General features: G+C 37.6%; 2 protein-coding genes across 2 annotated transcripts; both read right to left on the bottom strand.

Annotated features, from left to right (window-relative positions):
* Positions 1-11: 11 nt before the first annotated feature.
* LOC6498168 (proteasome maturation protein) lies at positions 12-909 on the bottom strand. Its single transcript, XM_001962186.4, has 3 exons — positions 758-909; positions 436-701; positions 12-243 (listed from the first exon to the last, which is right to left on the bottom strand). Exons 1-3 carry the CDS (start codon positions 758-760, stop codon positions 111-113), a joined length of 402 nt encoding a protein of 133 aa, XP_001962222.1. The 5' UTR covers positions 761-909; the 3' UTR covers positions 12-110.
* A 4,900-nt stretch (positions 910-5,809) lies between these two features.
* Positions 5,810-18,873, bottom strand: LOC6498167 (homeotic protein caudal). Its single transcript, XM_001962185.4, has 2 exons — positions 17,632-18,873; positions 5,810-7,075 (listed from the first exon to the last, which is right to left on the bottom strand). The coding sequence occupies exons 1-2, from the start codon at positions 18,419-18,421 to the stop codon at positions 6,597-6,599; spliced, it is 1,269 nt and encodes a 422-aa protein (XP_001962221.2). The 5' UTR covers positions 18,422-18,873; the 3' UTR covers positions 5,810-6,596.
* Between the last annotated feature and the right edge of the window lie 1,653 nt (positions 18,874-20,526).

Below are 20,526 nucleotides of genomic sequence, written 5' to 3' on the forward strand. Positions count from 1 at the left end.
ACAACGCTTAATTATCATTTAGCCAGGCCACAATTTTATTGGTTTGTTAGAATGTGTGCATTGAGCATGCAAAGTATTTTTAAGAAACTAAAAGTATATAGTGGTATTTATTAGTAAATGCCGAAGGATTTCTCGACCACGGCATGGGGCTGGCGCATTTGCTCGCTGTTTTCGGGCAGGTTCATGAAGTCCTCGAAACCAATGCTGTCCAAGCGGCCAGTCAGAACGTCGTCCATCAAGTTGCTGGAAAAGATTGAGAAGTAATTAGAAAAATAAATTCATTATCTGCTAGTATAAGATGGGAGTCTTTTTTACTACTAAAGGGGGCAATAAAGCTGGTGGGAAATATGTTTTTTCCATGGAGTGGCCTAGTTTCAAGTCTAAACAAGCTACTACAACAATAACATCCCACCTATACCTAAAAATATAACCCACCTGGAAGGAAGGAAGGGCAGACGGCCCATTTGACGAGCGGCAAAGCGTTCCATGCCCATCTTCAGGGGAACGCAGAGTCCCTCGCGGTTGCGCATCAATTCCATGTTGAGCATGAACTGGTGCTCGTTATAGTTCATCTCCGAATCCCGTAGACGGTGGACATGGGCCAGTTGGTTCAAGCAGTTGGGCTCCGAAGGCAATCCCACCTTGCCGGTGGCTTTCAGCACCGTCACCTCCGAGGGCTGCACTTTCAGGGATTGCTGATACTGTAAGGAATAGATATTTTTTATAATCCAGAAGCTATATTGCTCCAGCTACTCACCATTTTGTTATACGTTTATGGATTTCGAAGGGTTTTGAGAAGGAAATTGGTAATTTACAAATTTCTTGTTGAATGACAAACAAAACTCAGCGATAGTGATGAAAGCTATCAGTATATCGATATATGTACGCTTTGCAACACTGGTATTAGGTATGACCCCATTGGCAGTTATCGATAACCACTGTTAAGTAGGTTTTAACATCTGTTATATTGATTGCAGTTAATCACTATCACACATTTATAGAGAAATATTTATACAGCCGAGAATTTGACCTTTTTTCAAGGCAGAAAACCTTTATTTAATGTTGTGACGCTATGCAGAAAGTGGGTCGCGCTCCATATGCATCACATTACATGAGTGCCATATCAAGCACCTTTAAAATGCCGGCCATAATGGCGGCTTATTTAAAATGGGAGAATCTTACTTCCGGTGAAAGTTACACCATTTTTAGTTACTAACTAATGTGTTTTAATGGTATATTAATGATGCGGCAGTACAATGAGAAGATTTTACTGAAAATATAATTTATAAAACATCTTAAATGGTCTTATATTATAGAAATAACTAAAATAATATTTCAAAACTATATTGGTATGGAATCTGAAACTTATGTTTACCTTAGTAGATATAAATGTATGGAAAAATATCTAGACTTGGAAAAACATTGACCGAAATAGTATTATATAAAAAACTACAAGTTTTACGACCCATTTTAACGTCACTCTGATTCAATTTCGTATTGATTTTTGGGCATTTCTGTCTGTCTGTTGTCTATGTAAATTTGTTTTATTAGCGTGTTTAGCACTTTGGTCAAGTGACGAACTTGAGTGTTGTGATTAATTACACCCTCGCCAGGCCAGCAACGAAATGCGAGCTCGGCCACGGCTCTAATCAATACAATCAACAAATCTAACTGAAAACAAAACGCAGAATTTTTTTTTCGGGGGATTTCGATTTGGTTTTCTTTTTTCTCGCCCACACCTTTTAGCGGCTTTTATGATCTTCTGCTCCACAGAGCAGCGATTCATTTGCATCGAGTGACAAACGCGGACGACGCGGAGTTTAATTAGTGCATTGCTAATAAAAGTGTCGCTTTTTGGTCCGTCCACTAGTGGAGATCGTGTTAATCAAACACCCGCACACAATAGGCACAAACTGTCTCCGGGGGCTTGGATTTCCATTCCGATTCCATTCGATCTGAACTTGAAAATCAAAAGTTTTGGCCAGAAAACAATAACCGGATGTTTTAGTGATTTACTTTTTTAATAAAATTATATTGCTAGATGAAATTTTGATGCTTATAGACTAGAACTTATAGACTATAATCATCTTTAATAATTTCTTCTAATTTTTAATATATTATTCTTTTAGTCTCTTGTTTTTTAGTCTTTTAACTTTGATTACCAAAATTGTCACCAAACTTTAGCCTTAATTTTAAAACTGTTCCTTACTTTTTATTCTAATAACCACTCCCGTTTTATTTTCCTCTCCAAATATCTTTCACCGATTGATTTATGGTACTTGCTTTTCGGTTTACTGCCGCCGACCAATTAATACATAGTAGACGACTGAAGCGAATCAACCAATTTACCAACTCGAATATATTGTATATGGCTATATGGGATGGCCAATCGAAAGAGTCAACTATGTATGGTCGGATGAAGATCTCAGGGCGAGAAGATCGAAATGTAAAAGTCAAATAAAAGTATAACGTCAAGAATTAACATTTTTTCACAGCAATAAATATATAAAACTCAAAGATGTGTACACAATGAGACGGAGCTGAGTCGGTTAGAGGAGCGGAGTTCAGATCAGAGGGTTTCCTTTTAAAAAACAGCTTGATTGAACAAACTGACAACCCCCTTTGGATTTTATCTTAACACTGTAATTTGTAAATAAAATAAGGCAAAGTATTTCTTAGCTAATAGTTTTATTAGACTGAATAAGACTATTTAATATTTAATTTCTCTTTAATATTTATTTATTAAAAAATGTTATAAAAATGTCTTGTTATGGCGGGACAGTTGTAATAACTTAACTCTTATTTTTTAGAATATTTTTTCTCACTGCAATTCTTCTTTTACATTCTTTTATGTATGACGTATATGGTATAAAATTTATTATCTTTTGCAGTCCCTCTCCGCTGGATGCTGCACATCGTCCGCCATTGTCGCCGCTAATAGAGACATACAACGGTCACTGGGAATTGATCACGGATCGGGTTTGGAATAGGGATCGGGATCGGATACGATAACCCAGAGGCTTCGTTAACAGCAGAAAAAGTTTGAATGTTTCGTTACTTTTCCTGGCAGCCATAAACTTTTATGACACCAAGTCGCAACGGAAGACGAGGACAATGGACTGGAATGGGGGTATGAAGATCGGGGATCTGGGATCTCGGATCGGGGAGCAGCTGTAAGCGGCCGTTGAGATGATTGGGCATAATGCCGGACCAGGGTAACGCTATTTTATGTATATGGTGTGTGTGTATCCGTAGGGGTCGCAGTCACTTTGACGATCCTCCTCCCATGGGTGCCAATTAAGATACCAGGAAGAGGGTTGGAGCTGGCTGAAGGAGACGAGGGAAACTGCTCTGGACGCTATTAGCAACCATTGATGGGTACACAGAGAGGTATTTTTTTATACTTTAAAATATAGTAATGGAAGTGACTTAATGTTTCATTTCTTAAATGCTATCCATTGGATACATGTAAATAATTTGTTTTTTAAGAAAACCTTTAATTTTCTCTGTGCATGCCGGCCATAAAAGTTATATCCCGTTCGTGAGTGATCTGAGAGAGATCGCTCTGCACACTTTATAGCCCCCCTTCTACCGTCCAACCCCATTCCTCTATTGGCCAACTGCCTTCTCAAGAAACCAGATACTTGGGGGCCATAAATCAAGCCACTGAGTAAGAGATGTGCCCATTTGTGATGCATTTTATCCATTTTTGAGAATGTCAGGGTGCAGAAGCGGAAAAAGATGGCCGTCCCTGGGTCAGGAGGCTAACAAGAAAACATAAGCCGTGAATTCGGCGAATTTTGGCAGCGGCATGTGTAATGCAGTAGCCAAGAAAAATAACTAAAAAGGCAACACACACTGAATGCGATGTGCGGTGTTTTGTCGGCAAAAGTCAAAAAAACATTTTCGTTACGCCAGGCTGACCAAAGGGCAGCGACCATAATGCAATCAAAAGGGGGTTTGAGGAACGAGTTGAGGTCGGCCAGTTCCACAAAAATCGGATCTCGGGGCAATATAGTATATGTATCTGCGGATCTCTCGACATGTGCATTTGGCGTAACAGATACAACCGAAACAGAAACAAATGCAAACACACACTGCAACTCCTCTTCCAATTTGGTATATCTTCTTTATTTTTTTTAGCGTGTAGGTGTGAAAACGTCGTTCACTTCCTTTATCGCTGGATATCTGTTTCAGTTTTATTTTTATTTATTTTATTTTTGTTGTGTCTCCGTGGGTTATTTTGCATCTTGTCTTACATAAAAGTCAAAATATTTTCAAACTCAAACAGCTCAAAAAGAAAAAAAACGTACACTGTTTTAATCTGAAAACGTTTTCCATTCGATTCGGTCACGCTTCTAGACCGAGTTGGTAATTCGTTATATCAAAATCTGGACAGGTTGTATATTTTCCCAGAGGCCCTGCTTTGACATTTCCGATTCTGCCAATCGCTCTCCCAATAAATCAACCCCTCTCAAGAGTCACCGGAGTCGGCTAGCACTAGTCCACTATAGTATTCCTTCAAGTGCTAGATGTGTAGGTACTATATAGTACATATATACTCCTATCGTCTGGCACTCGAGATCGATCGGCTTGTTTGTTGTGACGGCGCCGAAGTGAATGGGTTTGTTCCCTTGCACTGCATATGGCTTAGCTGGGATTTCATTTGAATTCATTATTTATTGGCTATATTTCAATCGTATTGTTGGTTAACAATGTTAAAGTTGAACTTTGAATATGACTGAATAGGACTCGTGGTAGCGCTGATCTATAGGGCTTCACTTGCTACTCGACTTGGTTCAAATAAATATTGGTTGTTTAAAAGGTTTTTTTATAAATTTCCTAAAAAAAAATATTATATTTTTGTTCTTTTATAAGATTTTTGAGAAAATAGTTAACTAACTTTGTGGAAAATATTGTTAATTAAACCCTTTTACATTTTAGTATTATTTTTAAGAACGAAAACCATTAAAAAAATGCTTCAGAAAACATTTAAAAAAGCATTCACAATTCTTTCTTCATACTGATTATTTCTTTAAATCTTTATATTTTAAAATTTTGATCCCTATAGTACTAAATTCTATTTATTTAAATTTAAAAAGAAAACTAAGGCACACATGTGTTTGCCTTGAATGTTAGCCCCAGAATGTATGCTTTAAATATTATTTGTTTAGACCGAATTTGGTATTTAAAAATGTTATTGTTTTATATTTAATGAAACTACACTTTAGAACAAGTTTCTAATATTGAAAAAACTTGAAAAATTAATTATAGATTATTTAATATTTCTGTAGTTTCCTTAAAAATGATAAAACAATGAAAATTAATTGAAGAAACGTGGCGGATACGCAATTTTACAAAGAGAATACACTCTTGACAATTTTAAGATACCTTTAATAATAATTTTATAAAAAATTGCATAATATTAAAACATAAAGAAAATTGTAAAAAATTGTTGCAGAATTGTAATTAATTAGCAATTTTTATTAAAATTTAAACAAACCCACTAGCCAATGGCGTGAGTGCAAGCGAGCCAACACTATTACCAGCGCTATCGTAATGGCTAGAATGGGAAAACGCGAAGGCGAAGGCGTGGGCAAAGAGGAGAGCCAAATAATTGATTGACGTCTTGTGGTTGTTGTTGTTGCTGGTAGGTGGAGCGTAGCTGTGAATAATTAACCCTTATTAGCCCCACCGATGAATAAGAAGACCCTTCAATTGCTTTTCATTTTTTTGTTCATATTTTTTTTTTGTGGTTGTTTATTTGAACTTTAAATAGCTAAGCACATATACACAAGTTATAAATTAATTGCCCTCATAATTGAACTAAAGAAGTCATACGAACATGCTAAAATAATTGGCAAAAACACATTTAAATTATTTATTAATAATATATATATTTTAATTTTGCTTTTGTGCTCGATTTATGAATTACATTTACATTCAGTACAGCTAGATAAGATATTAAGGCTAATTGTTATTACGATATATAAAAGTAATAAACGTTAAACACATTTTTTTTTTTGTGGATATTTACACGGGATGAAGAATCAATTTTTAATTTAAAATTAATCGCTTGTTTCCTAAATAATGTGAAGTTTTTTGTGAAACTCGCTGCTTGTTAATTTTGTGGGACGGTTGGGTTTTAAATCGTTTTTTGTTTTGTGTTCCTGGGCAACTTACAACTAAGGGCTTACAATTTAAACATTTACTTTAAATTACATTGAACAAAAAAACAAACATAATACATGCTGAACTGTTTGTGTTGGAGCTGTTAGGCAGCAGCGTGATGAAACCAGGAATATACAATCACAAAAATTAACAACGTGCAATATTCAAGGGGCCACGCTGGCGCCAAATGCTCTTGGGATCCATTTTTCTTTCATTTTACTTCTCTACCACGACTACTACATACTACTACTACCCTTCGGTTCACGGGGTCGCCACAGTCTGACTGCGCGACCTAAGGGTTAAGCCAATTCCGCTGAGAGAGCTGGAGCACTGTAGGCGCTGCAGTTGCTCTCCCCAATGGCCTCCATGTAGCCGACACTGCCGTGGTTATCGTTGCTCAAGCTGTTCCCATAGCAGGGATCGGGTCACATCGATAGCGTACCCACCGCCGCTGCAGCGGACATTTGGGCGCTGTGCTGCTGCTGCAGCTGATGCGAGTGCGCCGCCGCCGCCGCCAGCGAATGACTGTGGGCGGCCAGATGCGGATGGAGTCTCATGGCCGGTATGTTCATCGCCATCGGGTTCATTGAGTGGGCCAGCGAATGGGGCAGATGCAGGCCCGGCTCCAGCTTAGCCTTGGCGTCCAGCAGCTGGCTATAGTCCGTGTGCTGCACTCCCACGCCCATTACATTCGGATCGCTGCCCTTCTTGTTCTGTTTGCGCTCCTTGGCCCGTCGGTTCTGGAACCAGATCTTCACCTGCCGCTCGGACAGGGAGAGGGTCTGAGCCAGTTCGCTTTTGCGCCGGATGGTGATGTAACGGGATGTGCAGTACTCCTTCTCCAGTTCCAAACGCTGGAAGTCGGTGTAAACCACTCGGTATTTGTCCTTGGTGCGGGTTTTACCTAAAAAATTAAATAATATTTAATTAATAATAGGTTTTTTAATTGGAAATATAATTAAATAAATTAAAAACATGCTTGGAATCTTAGGATTAGAAAATTTAAACTCTATACATGCTAATAATATTATCAAAACCCTGTCCAAAATCACAAGATCATGTGCAAGACTTTTGTCGTCAGAGGGCCATGACTCTTGGCCAAGTTAGCAGCTTGCCAACAGTTGCCAGCAGCCTGAAATGGGTGTCAGCCATGGGAGTGACTGGCGGCGTCAGGCGGACAAACATGGCAACGAGCTCATCTCTTTATAATAGATGACAATATTTAAATTATGATAGCCATAGAAAGCTGTCACACGCAATACGCTGATGACGATATACATCCCATCCATCCATCCAGATACTAGAAGATTGGAGCCAAGCCACCCAAAGTCGAAGCGGTAAACATGAAAAATAATTCACAAAGAGCCGACCTAACTGGGGGTAGGATATGGAGGGCATCTAAAGGTACCTGGCGCTGAGCTGCGCAATTAGTCAATCAAAATTCAAATAAATGACAGAACAAGAAAAACATACATACGTTAAGCACACCCAGAAGAAAATAGAAACCCACAAGGCATGAAAAAGGCCACGGGATCGTGGCACAGACTGGCTACGTGATAAATCCACTCCACTCCAAAAATTTTATTTATTTTTTTTTTTAAAACAAACAAACATTCCGTGCTGAGGATTTTGCTCTAATTTTTTATGTACTGTAGTGTTCTCACAATTAAAATTGGGTAAATATGCAAACAAACAAATATTTTCACAGATGATAAAGTTCAACCAAAAGAAATGGATAAACCAAGTGCAAAGTGTAGGTGTTAAAGAACTCAAGATGCTCTGCATAAGTAAAATATATATATCTTCTTATATAATCCTATATTTTTAATATTTTTTATAGAAATAACAAGAAAGAGTAGTTTTAAGAAAGGAAATTATAATTTTAAACCCTTTTATGTCATCTCAAAAATCACCTTTTATTTTGAAAAATTCTAAAATCTTTTTCTCATTCTTCTACCTCACATCCAAATCCCATTAAACCGTTCCTTTTGGCCCCCTTATCTCTCACTCTTTTATTTGTTTTTTACACTTTGTTTAGACGTGAATTTATTGCCTTCGCTCTTGCTCCCCGTTTGCTTAGTCAAATGTGGCAATCGCCCTCCCAAAGAATAGCTCAAAAATGAGTCTAATTCTTAAGACCCTCATAATCTATGTACTGCTTTTTGCTTCACATAATAAATCTACAATTTTCAGTCTACTTTGCCATTTTTTTTGTTTGTATTTTTGTATTTTTGTAGAAAAGTGAAAAATCTTGTAGCGCGTGTGGGTCTTTGGGGCCCTCGAGAGTGTCTACTGATAAAGTGGTCTGGTCTTGACTCCCAGAACAATCCAACCTACTATAACTTGTTTAGACAGACTTGACGGATTTGAGGAAGTGCACAAATATGGCTAAATTAAAACAACAATATTATCAGATTTGGGGATTTACTGAGTAAATTGTAGAAAATAAAACATATTTTCAAATGATTTCGCAATCTGAGGTAAAAACTATGACTAAGAATGAAGTTTCTTTTAAAGTTTTATGATCATTACGTAAAGTATAAAATGTATAAACCTTGAACTGTATTTTAATTTGATGACTTGGTAAGCAGGTTTCCAGCTTCTATGATTTTTTAAAACAATGCGAAATAAATTAAAAAAGTTAAAACAAAGGTTAAACAAATTTTCTGAATAATTAATCTGAATATTTAATATTAACCTTTTGAAAAATATCCCTAGTATATCTAACAGCTCCCTTTTCTTTGCAACCTATTTTCTACCACTTTTTAGCCACAGCCTCCAAGAAGCTGCACCACATTGGGGTTATCTCTCTATATCTAAAAAAAAAAAAAAGAATCCAAACACACACAGGAGAGACTCTATCTTTATCTGGTTACCACTTGGAGGTTCCAATTTCTCACACCTGAAACGTTGGACAAACAACAGAAAATCCGCACAGAATTAGAGCACACGCTCTGCCGGGTGTTCAGGCACTGTATGGTGGGTGGATAAGGTGGTTTCAGTTCACGAGTGCTGCCTGCCACCACTGACCTTCACGGCCATAATCTAATAAATCGTACACGTATTATACCGGTACAACCAACTATAAAGTTACTATCCCGGCTGTACTGAGTGTTTTATTACAATCATAAACCAGGCCAAGACAAAACCCCATGAATGTGGATCAAGTTGAGCTGGAATTCTAATTCCATTGTCTGAAACACCTAAGATCTTTCTAAGATCTGTATTTTCTTCCCCCACCCAGTAGATAAGATTGTGAATGAATGGCAAAAAAAACAACCGCAAACGGAGGAGAGTAATGAGGTAAAAAAATCACCGTCACTTTGGCAAATAATTACTTTTAGAAATCTGTTTGATATATATTTTTTGGGGGAGTGATATTCATACATCATACAGAGAAAAAATATATATATTGCCCGGCTTTAGGCATACAAATATATAAGCGTATTTTATTAGCAATTAAATAAAAATTGTGCGTCAAGGTGTGACATTTTTTTATGACTTTGTCACTGGGGTCCCTCGCTTCATGCGTGAACACTTCATAATTTATATCGAATGGGTGGTTCTTCTACACGATATAGGTATACTGCCTCTATATGGGCACTACTCCGATATCCAAGGGCTTGCTGGCAGACAGACGAACGAGCCCCTAATTGAAAGTTTGATTTTGAACTGTCGCTTGTTTGTATATCTCGCCCCCCTGTCCGTAATGATAGATTAGTTAGTTGGCTTTTTTTCCAGACCGTCGGCAAAGTTCTAAAAGGAAATATATTCCAACTTAGGTGTAGACCATACGCACTATCCTAATCCCAGTTGAGGTCTGTATCAATATCGTTGGAGTTACAAACTCCGGTGGACACCGTCGGAGGGATGGAAATCGTTGTACATTTGTTCAGATAAGCTTTAATGGTTGTTCTTCACTCATCGAGTGGGTAGAAATGGTTTTCATGGATGGGGTTTTATGGTCTGATTGGTTTCTGCGGTTTCTATATTGATTCTAGTTGAAGAATATGTCACTGTGCGAAATTTATTACAAAGCAAGATAGTTTTTAAATGGAATTATTTGCAATTTCAATACTATTATGATGTTGGGAATTTAAGAAATTAATACTTTTAGTTAAAATTCCTAAAATATTACACTTTAAAGAAGAATTGAAACTCTCTCAGTGCATTTAATAATGCTCTTTGAAATCCAAACAATCCTACTACCGAGTTCTTTAACTTCTTTTGCCGACAAAGTAAAATTGTTTAAACACTGAAAAGCCCACCATGGCAAATGGGTTTCTCTAATATCAAACACAACAGAAATAGAGCAAATGTAAAGATCATTTAGGCCATAAATAATATCAGGTTGAGGCCTTGTCTTGTCTTCTGCCCATTAGAACAGCTGTTGATTGTTGGCCAATTATGTGGTCCACCCCCTGGGGAAAAAATGGTACGAAAAAATCAGTGACCAAGGACACCAAGGAGTAGTTAAATGTCACAGTTCCAGTTGCGGTTAGTTACGGTGGTCAGAGGTGGCGGGTCTTCAGATGTTATGTATATATTACTATCCTGATACTCCAGAGGGGTGACTAGAGGGGTTTTTTCCCACCCCGCTGTGCGTTAATTTGTCACTGAGTGTTCAGTTCGGGATGGAAAATCTTCTGGGAAACATTTATTACCTGACGCCATAAGCTAGCTCTGTTCCGAATTTAAACGTTTTTGTGTTTTGTGGCCAGAGATTAAAGCTTAAAGCGAAAGTTTTGTGGAAGTCCTCGGCAAGCGAATGGAAAGAGCAATTTCATCAATGACACCCCAGAGATTTGTTCCAACACTTGACTTTTCCACAACCACCCACCCACTCTCTTGTGAAGTTTTCCTTGTTTTCTCTTTTTGGGAAATTATTTGGATTTTCTTTCTGTATTTTTTTTGCACAAGTTTGTTTTTGGCATCTCGGTTCCAGCATCATAAATGGTTTTGGGTGGATGGGTATTCGGGTTTATATGTTTGTCTCTCACCACCCAAGCGACAATATAACAATAACATTTATTTGGCATTTTGCTGCTGTTTTAGCTGCTCTTATATCGTAAATATTAGCTCAAATTACATCATAAAATCATTTGATTCGATTTGACGTTTATTTTTGCCTTTTTCTGAGCGTTTCTGGGCAACCAAAAGGCCTACGGTTTCCGGTCTTTCGGGGATAAGATGTGGTAAAGGGGTTACTATATTTGTGGGCTTATAAATTAGGCTAACAATGTCTGTCTCTTTGTTGGCCAAGGGAATTGTTACAAGTAATTTATAAGACTGTATATTTGCTTGGATATATAGTAAGATTTAAATGGAATAAGTAGTTATATCTATCTGTAGCCTGAAGTATAGTTTTGAATTCAAACTAGTATTCAACTAGAATTTATTCAAAATGGCCACCATCTACATGAAACATGCGACATGCAAACACTTTATATGACATGCAGACATATGCAAATGTGAGTTCTTTCTCTGGTTCTGTGGCTTTTTCCCCCCATTCTGGGAGACCACTCCCAGTTACCAAGCATGCCCCCATATCCCCACCATCAGACCGCGCCCATGGCACGCAGGCTTTATAAAAAAAATGCCACGAGATGGAGGGAAAAAATAATAATATTATCAGATCGCGTGCAACAAACGAATGCCGCTCGTACGTGTTCAGATATATATATACTGTATATATATATATATGTGTGGCACGCAACCAGCTGCCCAGGGGTGAGAGGAGGGAGGCTCTACATGAAAAAAAGGGGTTGCCTCATGGCACGCCAATGGCAGCGATGGCTCCGAACCCCCACTCCATTTCCATCTCCATCTCCAATTTTAATGCCAAGCCTGACTCACAGAGAGCTCGTTTTATTTATGGCTTAAACCGAGAAAGAAAAAAAAGGTTGGCAGCGGAAGCGAGATGGTCTGAGCCATGACAGAGATGGCAGGAGAAAATGGCAGCCATCGGGCCACAAAAAAAAAATGTAGGCTGCTTATGGCCTGAATGAGTCGCCATTAAAACCATAAATACTCCAAGTCAGGCAATAGAAAAATGCAGGGAAAATTACCAGGGCCCAGAGATTCTTTGGGCCAACAAAACAACAAAATTTTGTTTCAAATGTTCGTTAATTATTCGCCACAACGAACAGCGACGATGCATGCAATAAAATTTATGATTATATGATATAGAGAAGGGCTAGGTAGAGGCACTTTTATAGTAATATACCCCAAAATAATTGCATGCAGCAGAAAACACAAAAATGGCATTAGGTTGCGAATGAAATTAAGACAAAAAAAATAGTTAAGTTAACATGCTAAAGTTAACGTGAAGAAGGAAATTCAGTAAAATGAATCCACATCCTACCGCTCGAGTCCAATAATTCACTCAGATCCTCCAAGTTGGGGGAGCTGCACAGGTCTGCGTTAAAAGTTTATAAGATTGTTAGTTTATAATAATAATACTCATCATAAATCATATTAACTTCCTTGTTTGTCCAATTAAAACTATTTGTTTTTATCTAAAAACCATATTTCTAGAGCAGAAATTCAATAAATATTTGTAAGCCCACTGGAAGCCCACATAATTGAAAGTAAATTTGCTTTGCTTCATAAAACTATTAAACAAAATAATATGCAATAAATTCTTACAGCTCTGGCCGAGGAGGCAAAACTATAAATTTTCTAGGGTAGTAGTAGTAGTCCAATCCAGTCCCTCTTATCTCTAGATGGGGCCTCTTGCCAGTTAGGGTCAGTGTGCAACAATATTTGTTTAAACTCTGAGGTGAAACTGAGCAAATGTGTTGCAATCGCAAACAAAAAATCAGGGGGGGCTGGGTTTTTGGGGAAAATATACAAGTATATACTATACTTGCTTAGAGAGAAATATATTACTGGAGGAATGGCAATCCAAAAAAAAAAAAAAACAAGTAATCCTCATCAAGCTCATCAAGCATTTAATCATCCTAATCAAAGTCGGGCATAAAAATCACAAATATGGCAATCGTATATATTCTCATTCATTCATGGTTATGGGTCATTTAATTTAGTTTTTTATAATTATTGCTACTTTATTGTATTGTTAAGCGATTAACAACGGGGCCAACGACGACTAGCGAGTATATGGTGGGAATTGCAAATCTTTCTTTCCGTCTTTTATTTTTGCTACCGTATCGTAAATGTAGTCGCCTCATAAAAAGAATCGCCCCAAACAACTCGAAATCAGAAACAGAATCTGATTTTTTGCTTTTGGCATTCCGGGCACCCCCGCTAGACATTTGGGGCCTGGGACTTGGGCAGGTGTCATCCCACCCATCATCGATCAGGGATCATTTTGATTGACAATCGGATTTGGATGTCACTTGGCCAACTTGCCAACTCTGGGGTCTCAGAGATATGGAATATATGGGGAGAGACTATATGGCAGAGAGCTCCAACTGGCTGGCACTTCTCGTTCATTATGGTATTATGGTTTATGGCTGAACAGGAAACGTGCTTTGTAATTTATAATATCTCTTGATTGGGGCAGGACTAAGTATAAAAATAATAGAAAATATAGATAGTTTCAAAATTTCATTAAAAATAAGGATAAACAAAAAGGATCTCTTTTGAAAGAAACTTATAAAAAATAAAAGGCTTCCAGTCTATACTTTTCTGAACTGTTTTAAAAAATTACAACCAATTTTGACCGGATATAGTCCTGTAACTCATAAAACGTAGAACTATGGAACTACAAACTCTTAAAAATATATTTAAACTATCAAAAATAAAGGAACTGCCTTCTCTTTTAACCATTTTTTAAGACCATTTCAAGTTCCTACATATTTTAATTTATCACCCAAGCAAGTAAGCTTGCCGTAACCCCAAAATAAGCACTCGGAATCCCGGGGCGCCTCCACTACAAACTCGATACACCTCCGAATGGTATATCAAAAATATCGTATATTGAACACAACCTATACAAATAGAAATACACATGTATGCCCCGGGGCTTTGGCAGCAACAAGACACAAAAAAATATATATATTCTGGTTATTACCAATATCGAAAGCCAATACAAATAGCAGAGAAAAACCCAAACATGATTTTTGTTTCTCTATTTGGACAACTAAGCCCAAAGTAAATGACACAATGGTAACAAGTCCGTGACAAATCGAAAGAGACAGCCGGCTGTTTAGTGAGAGAGACGGAGTTCGAGGCAAACTATGCTAATCCCGCCATGTCAATCAACGGAAACGAACGCACTCCATATAGATCACAGTCCGAAACAAAATTTGACTTCATTTTTGACACATGGCTGGCAGTGTGTAACTGGAAGGGTAAATGTCATCGGTAAACATTGATAGTACTGATAAAAAAAATAGGAATAGAAACGAGCCATAGAACTCATAGTTCGACTGGGGATAGTGGCCATTTTTAATGGCTTATCTCGGGGAGGCCTAGGCCCTAGCCCACCAAAAACATCAACCCAGTAATGTATCCTATCCGCGTATCTGCGAGATACAATAGAAATAATAAAAATCCATGCCTCTTTCTCTCTAGTTCTCTATTCTATTATTTATGTGACTAGATATAAATTTTCTGTGCATATTGACACATTAAATCTCAATGTGTCAGGTGGCATTAGGTTTTTATGTCCCAACACAGCCAATGCTGAAAATCTACAGACAATTCCAGTAAGAACTTCCCCAGTCGATAGATAAAAGAAATTATAATACAAATAAATAATAAATAATTAAGAAAGAAATTGCAATTCAATTATAACTTATAAGATATATTTTTTCTTTAATTTCCATTAGATTTTAAATGAATTTTGGAATCTATATTTTATTTCCTAGAATCATAGACCCAAAACTGGTCTGAAAATTCTTGCCTTTTAATAATGATTGCATAGATTTGATCGTAAATGTCGCTATTTAGTTTTTATTGGAAGTAATACTAATTTTTATTGGTTTATGGCCCTATATTGTTTTAATCAATATGCCCGTCGCAAACGGAATCGCTTATCAACCCAATGCTTTTGACGTTTTAGATAACACCGAAAAAAAAGAGGTTTTTTTTTTGTGGCCACGTTTTCCTATCACTTGGTACTATACATTATTGAAGCAACAGAAAATAGAACTCGAACTCGTAACCATTTACCAGAAAAAAGGGGTGGTGGTGGTGGAGGTGTGTGAGAAGCCAGGACTTATTGACAGGGCGGGCGTTTATTTGATTTCCCCTCGCTAATCTAATCGCAAAACCTGCCATCCAACCATCCAACCAGCCATTGAAACAAAAGTCTAACAATTGTGGCCAAAGGAAGGGCGGAAAGATCGGGTGATGGTGGTGGAGGTGGAGGTGCCTGTTTTATTGCCACACCCCAAAAAAAAAAAAAAAGAAACTCAAGTGGGCCGCTCTTTGACGTGCCCTGCAACATGGCCCAAAAACAAAAATTTTTGGGGGCTTTTATAATTCTATTAAAAAATCAAATATTAGTCATTCGAATACCGTAATGGCTGGGATTATTTCAAGATGAACTTAAGGAACTAATAAGAGAAATGAAAATAAAGACAAATGTTGCATGTAATTTTCATGATATTTGTTAATCATAAATTATAATTTCAAAGGTTTCAAGGGGTTAAAAAAATAAAAATACAAAAAAAATATATAAAGAGAGAGAAAAAAACAGACGACAACTCTTTGAATAATAAATAAAGCAAACTTGAGTTGCCTTGTCGGCTTGACCAGTTGGATTAAGCGACAACGGGCGGCGGTGGGCCATAAACGTTAATTGCATACCAACAGATTTTATGGGCTTAATGGATATCGGGGATATTGTCGATATCGTCGAGCAGCGGCTCTTTCACCGTCTTCTCCTTCTTGACATGGGCTCTCCGTCGGGGTCATAAATCGTAAATATGTTCAGGTGTGTGTTGGGTTGAGTTTCTGTGAGTCTCTGAATTGACATTTGCATTGCTTTTGCTTGTTTAATTTTTTTTTTTTTGTTTTTTAAACCACACAGTTGTGGAAAAGGTGTGGAAAAATTGTAAACAAGAAACGAAGAAAATTGCGAAGTGATTGTGGGGGTTTTCCAGAAAAATATTTAGCAATTAATATGAAATTATAATACATATAAAAAGTGTTAATTAGGGTGAGATATTTTCTTAAACATAAGATTTCTTAAAAAAAGGCAGACTCTCTACCTTTCTTATAAATTTTTCTTTTTAATTTTAAGATTTTTCTAAGTTGTTTCATAAAAAAAGTAAAACTTGATCAAAGCATTTATAAAGTTTTATAGTTAAATTGATTTATGATACAAAATTAGTCAATAGAATCAACCGAGACAGCGGCAAACAAACAAAATACACACGAGTGGAGCTAAAAGGGCACACACATATAAGTATAGTATAGTATAGTAGTCCCTCCATAAATCAAGGGGATCTCTCTCCCTCACTCGACCTCAACTCAATATCATAAAAATGGAGCTTGAACAGAATTTGATTTTTATGAGCTAATTGGCCATTTGACTTGGATCCATCTCAGGTAAGCGATTTCATATAAAATTTTCAAAAAAGAGACTGGGTGGAGAGCTGGAAGAAGACTCGAAAGCGCGAAGAGCACGAGCTTCAAAGAAAGACAATGCACTGGCACTGTGCCAGGGAATATGGGGGTATAGGTATATGGAATCATGGAATGTCGTATATACCCGTATCAAGGCGGATGCGGGAGAAACCCAAAGTAGAGGTAAAAATAACGAAGTACGACTAATTGAAGGTCAGACGATTTTTGGCCAAAAAACCCACTCGATATGGGGGGAAATGACTAAGAAAGGTTTAATAAGAGATTAAGGTAGGGAATTATATAAGTTTTTAGTCTTTTAAGAGGAAAGAGATATTGCTCAGGGTCATGATACCAGTGAAACCTATAGTTTTTAATAAATTTAGTTTTTTTAATAAAATTAGACCATGCTACCTATTTCCTATATATTTAATAAAATATGCTCTTTCTCTTTTTCAGAGATCTATACTTTAGATTAGTTACAGTTTAGTTATAGTTTTAGAAAACTAGAAACCCTAAACTAACTTCTAATAGACTTTTCTATAAACTAAGACCATCCGAACCTTCTATCCAACTATCTATTTAATAAAATTGAATAAGTTTCTCTTCCCTAAGTTTTCTTAAACCAATATTATATCAGAGATGTACAGTTTGTTTAAGAAAGCAAGAAACCCCAAAGTCTTCTAATACTTTTACTATAATTTTCTATAAAAGAAGACCATCCTCCTATCTATTTAATAAATTATACCTTCTTTTTTTATGTGAGATCTATAGTTTGCTTTAAAAAGCTAGAAACCACAAACTCTTCTAGAACTTCTAATAGACTTTTCTAAAAATTATAACATCCTTTTATCTTTCTAATTATTACTTATATTATTAATTATTTAAATAAAAAAAAACCCTTTCTTTTAATAAAAATCTCACCTGGTTGTGGTTGGGCTGGATAGGCGGGCTTCTTCATCCACTCGTAGTACTGTGGCTTCGATGGCGATGTCCTGTTATTGTTGTTGTTCACACTGTTGTTGTTGTTATTATTGTTGTTGTGGGTTGAAGGACTATTGTTGTTGTTGTTGCCAGCAGCAGCACTCAGATGATGGGCCAAGTGATGATGCGGCGATGAAGCAGAATTGGGTGCTCCGGGACTGGAGATCTCGGATCCGGAGACGGTGATCGGTGGGGAAGGCAGGCCCTCGGCGATGTGCTGCTGTTGGTGGTTGGAGGGAGCAGTCTCGGTGGATCCTCCACTGCCACCACCCAAACTGCTATTGGTTTCGTTCAACTGGGTGGCGCCACCACCTCCTCCTGCTGGTCCTCCGCTGCTGCTGCTGCCGGAACTGGCGGAACTGCTAGAGCCACCGCCACCTGCCACGGCATGGGAGTGATGGTGATGCTGCTGCATCAGCTGGTGGGCCGAGGTGGGCACATTCTGGACAAAGTTATCCGCCGTACTGGAGGCCGGGGAATGCCAATCGCCAGCGCCGGCTGCCGCCGCCGAATGGAACATGTGATGGGAGTTATAATACATCTGATGGGCGGCCGCCGCATGATGAGCGGCATGGGATGTGTCCACCTCTCCAAGGAACTGATGATTCGGCGGCGTGTGATGGTAGTTGGGTGTCCAGTTCCAGGGCTGACTGGCCGCCGAGGCGTAGGCCAGGTTGGCGGCCGTGTGCTTTTGCGAGTAAGGCAGTGAATTGTAATAATGCGAAACCATGATTTGAGGTTATATCAGCTTTCAAGCTCCAATCTATCAGTAATCCTCCTTCACAATCCTATCTTACGTAATCCGTTTAATTAAAAAATTCCACTTTTTATAGACTTATTCCAAGGTTTTTTTAGAAAAACATTTTTTGGACATGGGTCTTCGGTTGGGGGGGCTTTTAATAATCCTCTATTTTTCTTTGTCAATTAATACAGTTATTCACTTGGTCTGGAGATGGGGTTTTTCGAGCTTATCACTCACACATAGACCGGATATCGATAGCACTCTTTAGTATATTTTTCTTAGCACACACTCCCGCGCTCAAACTGACTGTTAGACTTTTCAAACTAGAGTTTAATTTTTGAAATTTTATTCCGTTGCGTTGCGACGTCAGGTCAGTACGCAAGTCGAAAACGTACTGGAACAGAAAACCAAGTCGACTGATAAAAAAACCCAAAGCAACCAAAACAGATAAACCCCCGACCGACCATGGAGGAGAGGCTCAAACAAAAACAACCACCTTTCTCGCGCCCGCCGCCATATTGGAATAGGGTTCGAGCGAGACGACTCTCTATCGGTGGTCGGTGTGTCTCTTTTTTCCGGCCACAATGGCTGGCGGTAGACAGGTAGCCACGCCCCTTTCAGCCAGGTAGCCTGGCAATATATTGGCCAAGAGAAAACCCCTTTTCCTTTATGACCAGCTTTCGATTTGTACGTACTTTAATTGCAATTGCCTTTGGCTAATTAAGTAATTGCATTTCTGCATGCATTATGCAATTAGTGGCAATAAAATTATGTTTCCTTTCCTCTCAATGCTTTTTTTGGCCATGGCTTTATCTGTAATGTCCCCCCCCTAAAGTGCCAATCAATGTTTTACCAACCAGATTTAAGAGTTTTATTCTCCATATACATAAATCATATAACTTGTACACATATCGTGTGGATAGTGCCCCATTGTCCAGATATTTAATGTTTGCCAAGCAATTTCAGTTTATATGGGCGCTTCAATATATAGTCACAGTGCCATAGTTATAGCCATAAAGCTATAGCCCTAATTGCTATTATAAGAGCGGAGGAAATGCTATTCCAGGGCTTACAGGAAAAGAATGAAAAGTTTTTGTAGATTGGAAAGAGTTTGATAACGATATTACACGATACAGTTAAAACAGATTGTAATAAAAGTAAAAGATTGTAAAATAGAAACCTTATAAATGTGTTGTGGAATACAATAAATCTCTAATATTGGAAATGGATTAAAAAAGACATGCCTTTTGAATCTTAAACTCTTTGAATCCTTAAAGAAGGTATAGTATTTTCATTATTTAAATTAAATTTCTACCTCAAATCTCTGTTCAAAAGTATTTTTCAAAACACTATATCACTTTTTAAACCTTATATTTAGTTGAATTCATTCAAAAACTATATAAAATTTAAATATTTCTATATTTCTATATCATAATATATATATCTTCCTTAGAACTTAAATACGGCTTCCATAAAAATTAGAATAAAAAATCTCATTTTACTCTTAAAAGAATTAAATTCCATTTACTTTATTAGTTTAATTTCCAAAAGTTGTTTGTACTTTTTCTGGTTATCCCAATATCTTCCTATATCCCTATACCATATCACATTTTCAGTTAAAATCTGTATGAATTGGACTGGAATTTATGTTAATCCTTATTCCAAAAAATATAACTCCCTCGCTAATCCCAATTGTAATCCCAAACAAAGGTGGCCTAAGCTCGCGCCGATTGAGTAATCCCATCGAGTTCCAGAAATTTTGAAGAGCAGATCTATAAAAAGTGTATTCATTGATCGCTGAGTGATCATAAAACGGCAAATGTCGCGTCAAATAATTAGAAATGAATGCAGCTGACACAAAGGATGTGAACCGAGAACCGAGGTCCTGTAACCGAAAATTTGGGAACAGAAGCCTTCTAGGCAGTTGGCCTCGCGAGTCGCGAGTGTCCTCGCGGGCAATACTTAAAACTCACTTATTAACGGTGGACTACCAGGGACCAGAGAACTGGTTCGGGATCGTGTCCAAACAAAAAACCCCTTAATGTCCCTAAAAGACAAAACAATTGTAAAACAATCGAAAGGGCCCGCGTACA

This window comes from Drosophila ananassae, chromosome 3R (assembly GCF_017639315.1).
Source record: "Drosophila ananassae strain 14024-0371.13 chromosome 3R, ASM1763931v2, whole genome shotgun sequence".
Taxonomy (NCBI): domain Eukaryota; kingdom Metazoa; phylum Arthropoda; class Insecta; order Diptera; family Drosophilidae; genus Drosophila; species Drosophila ananassae.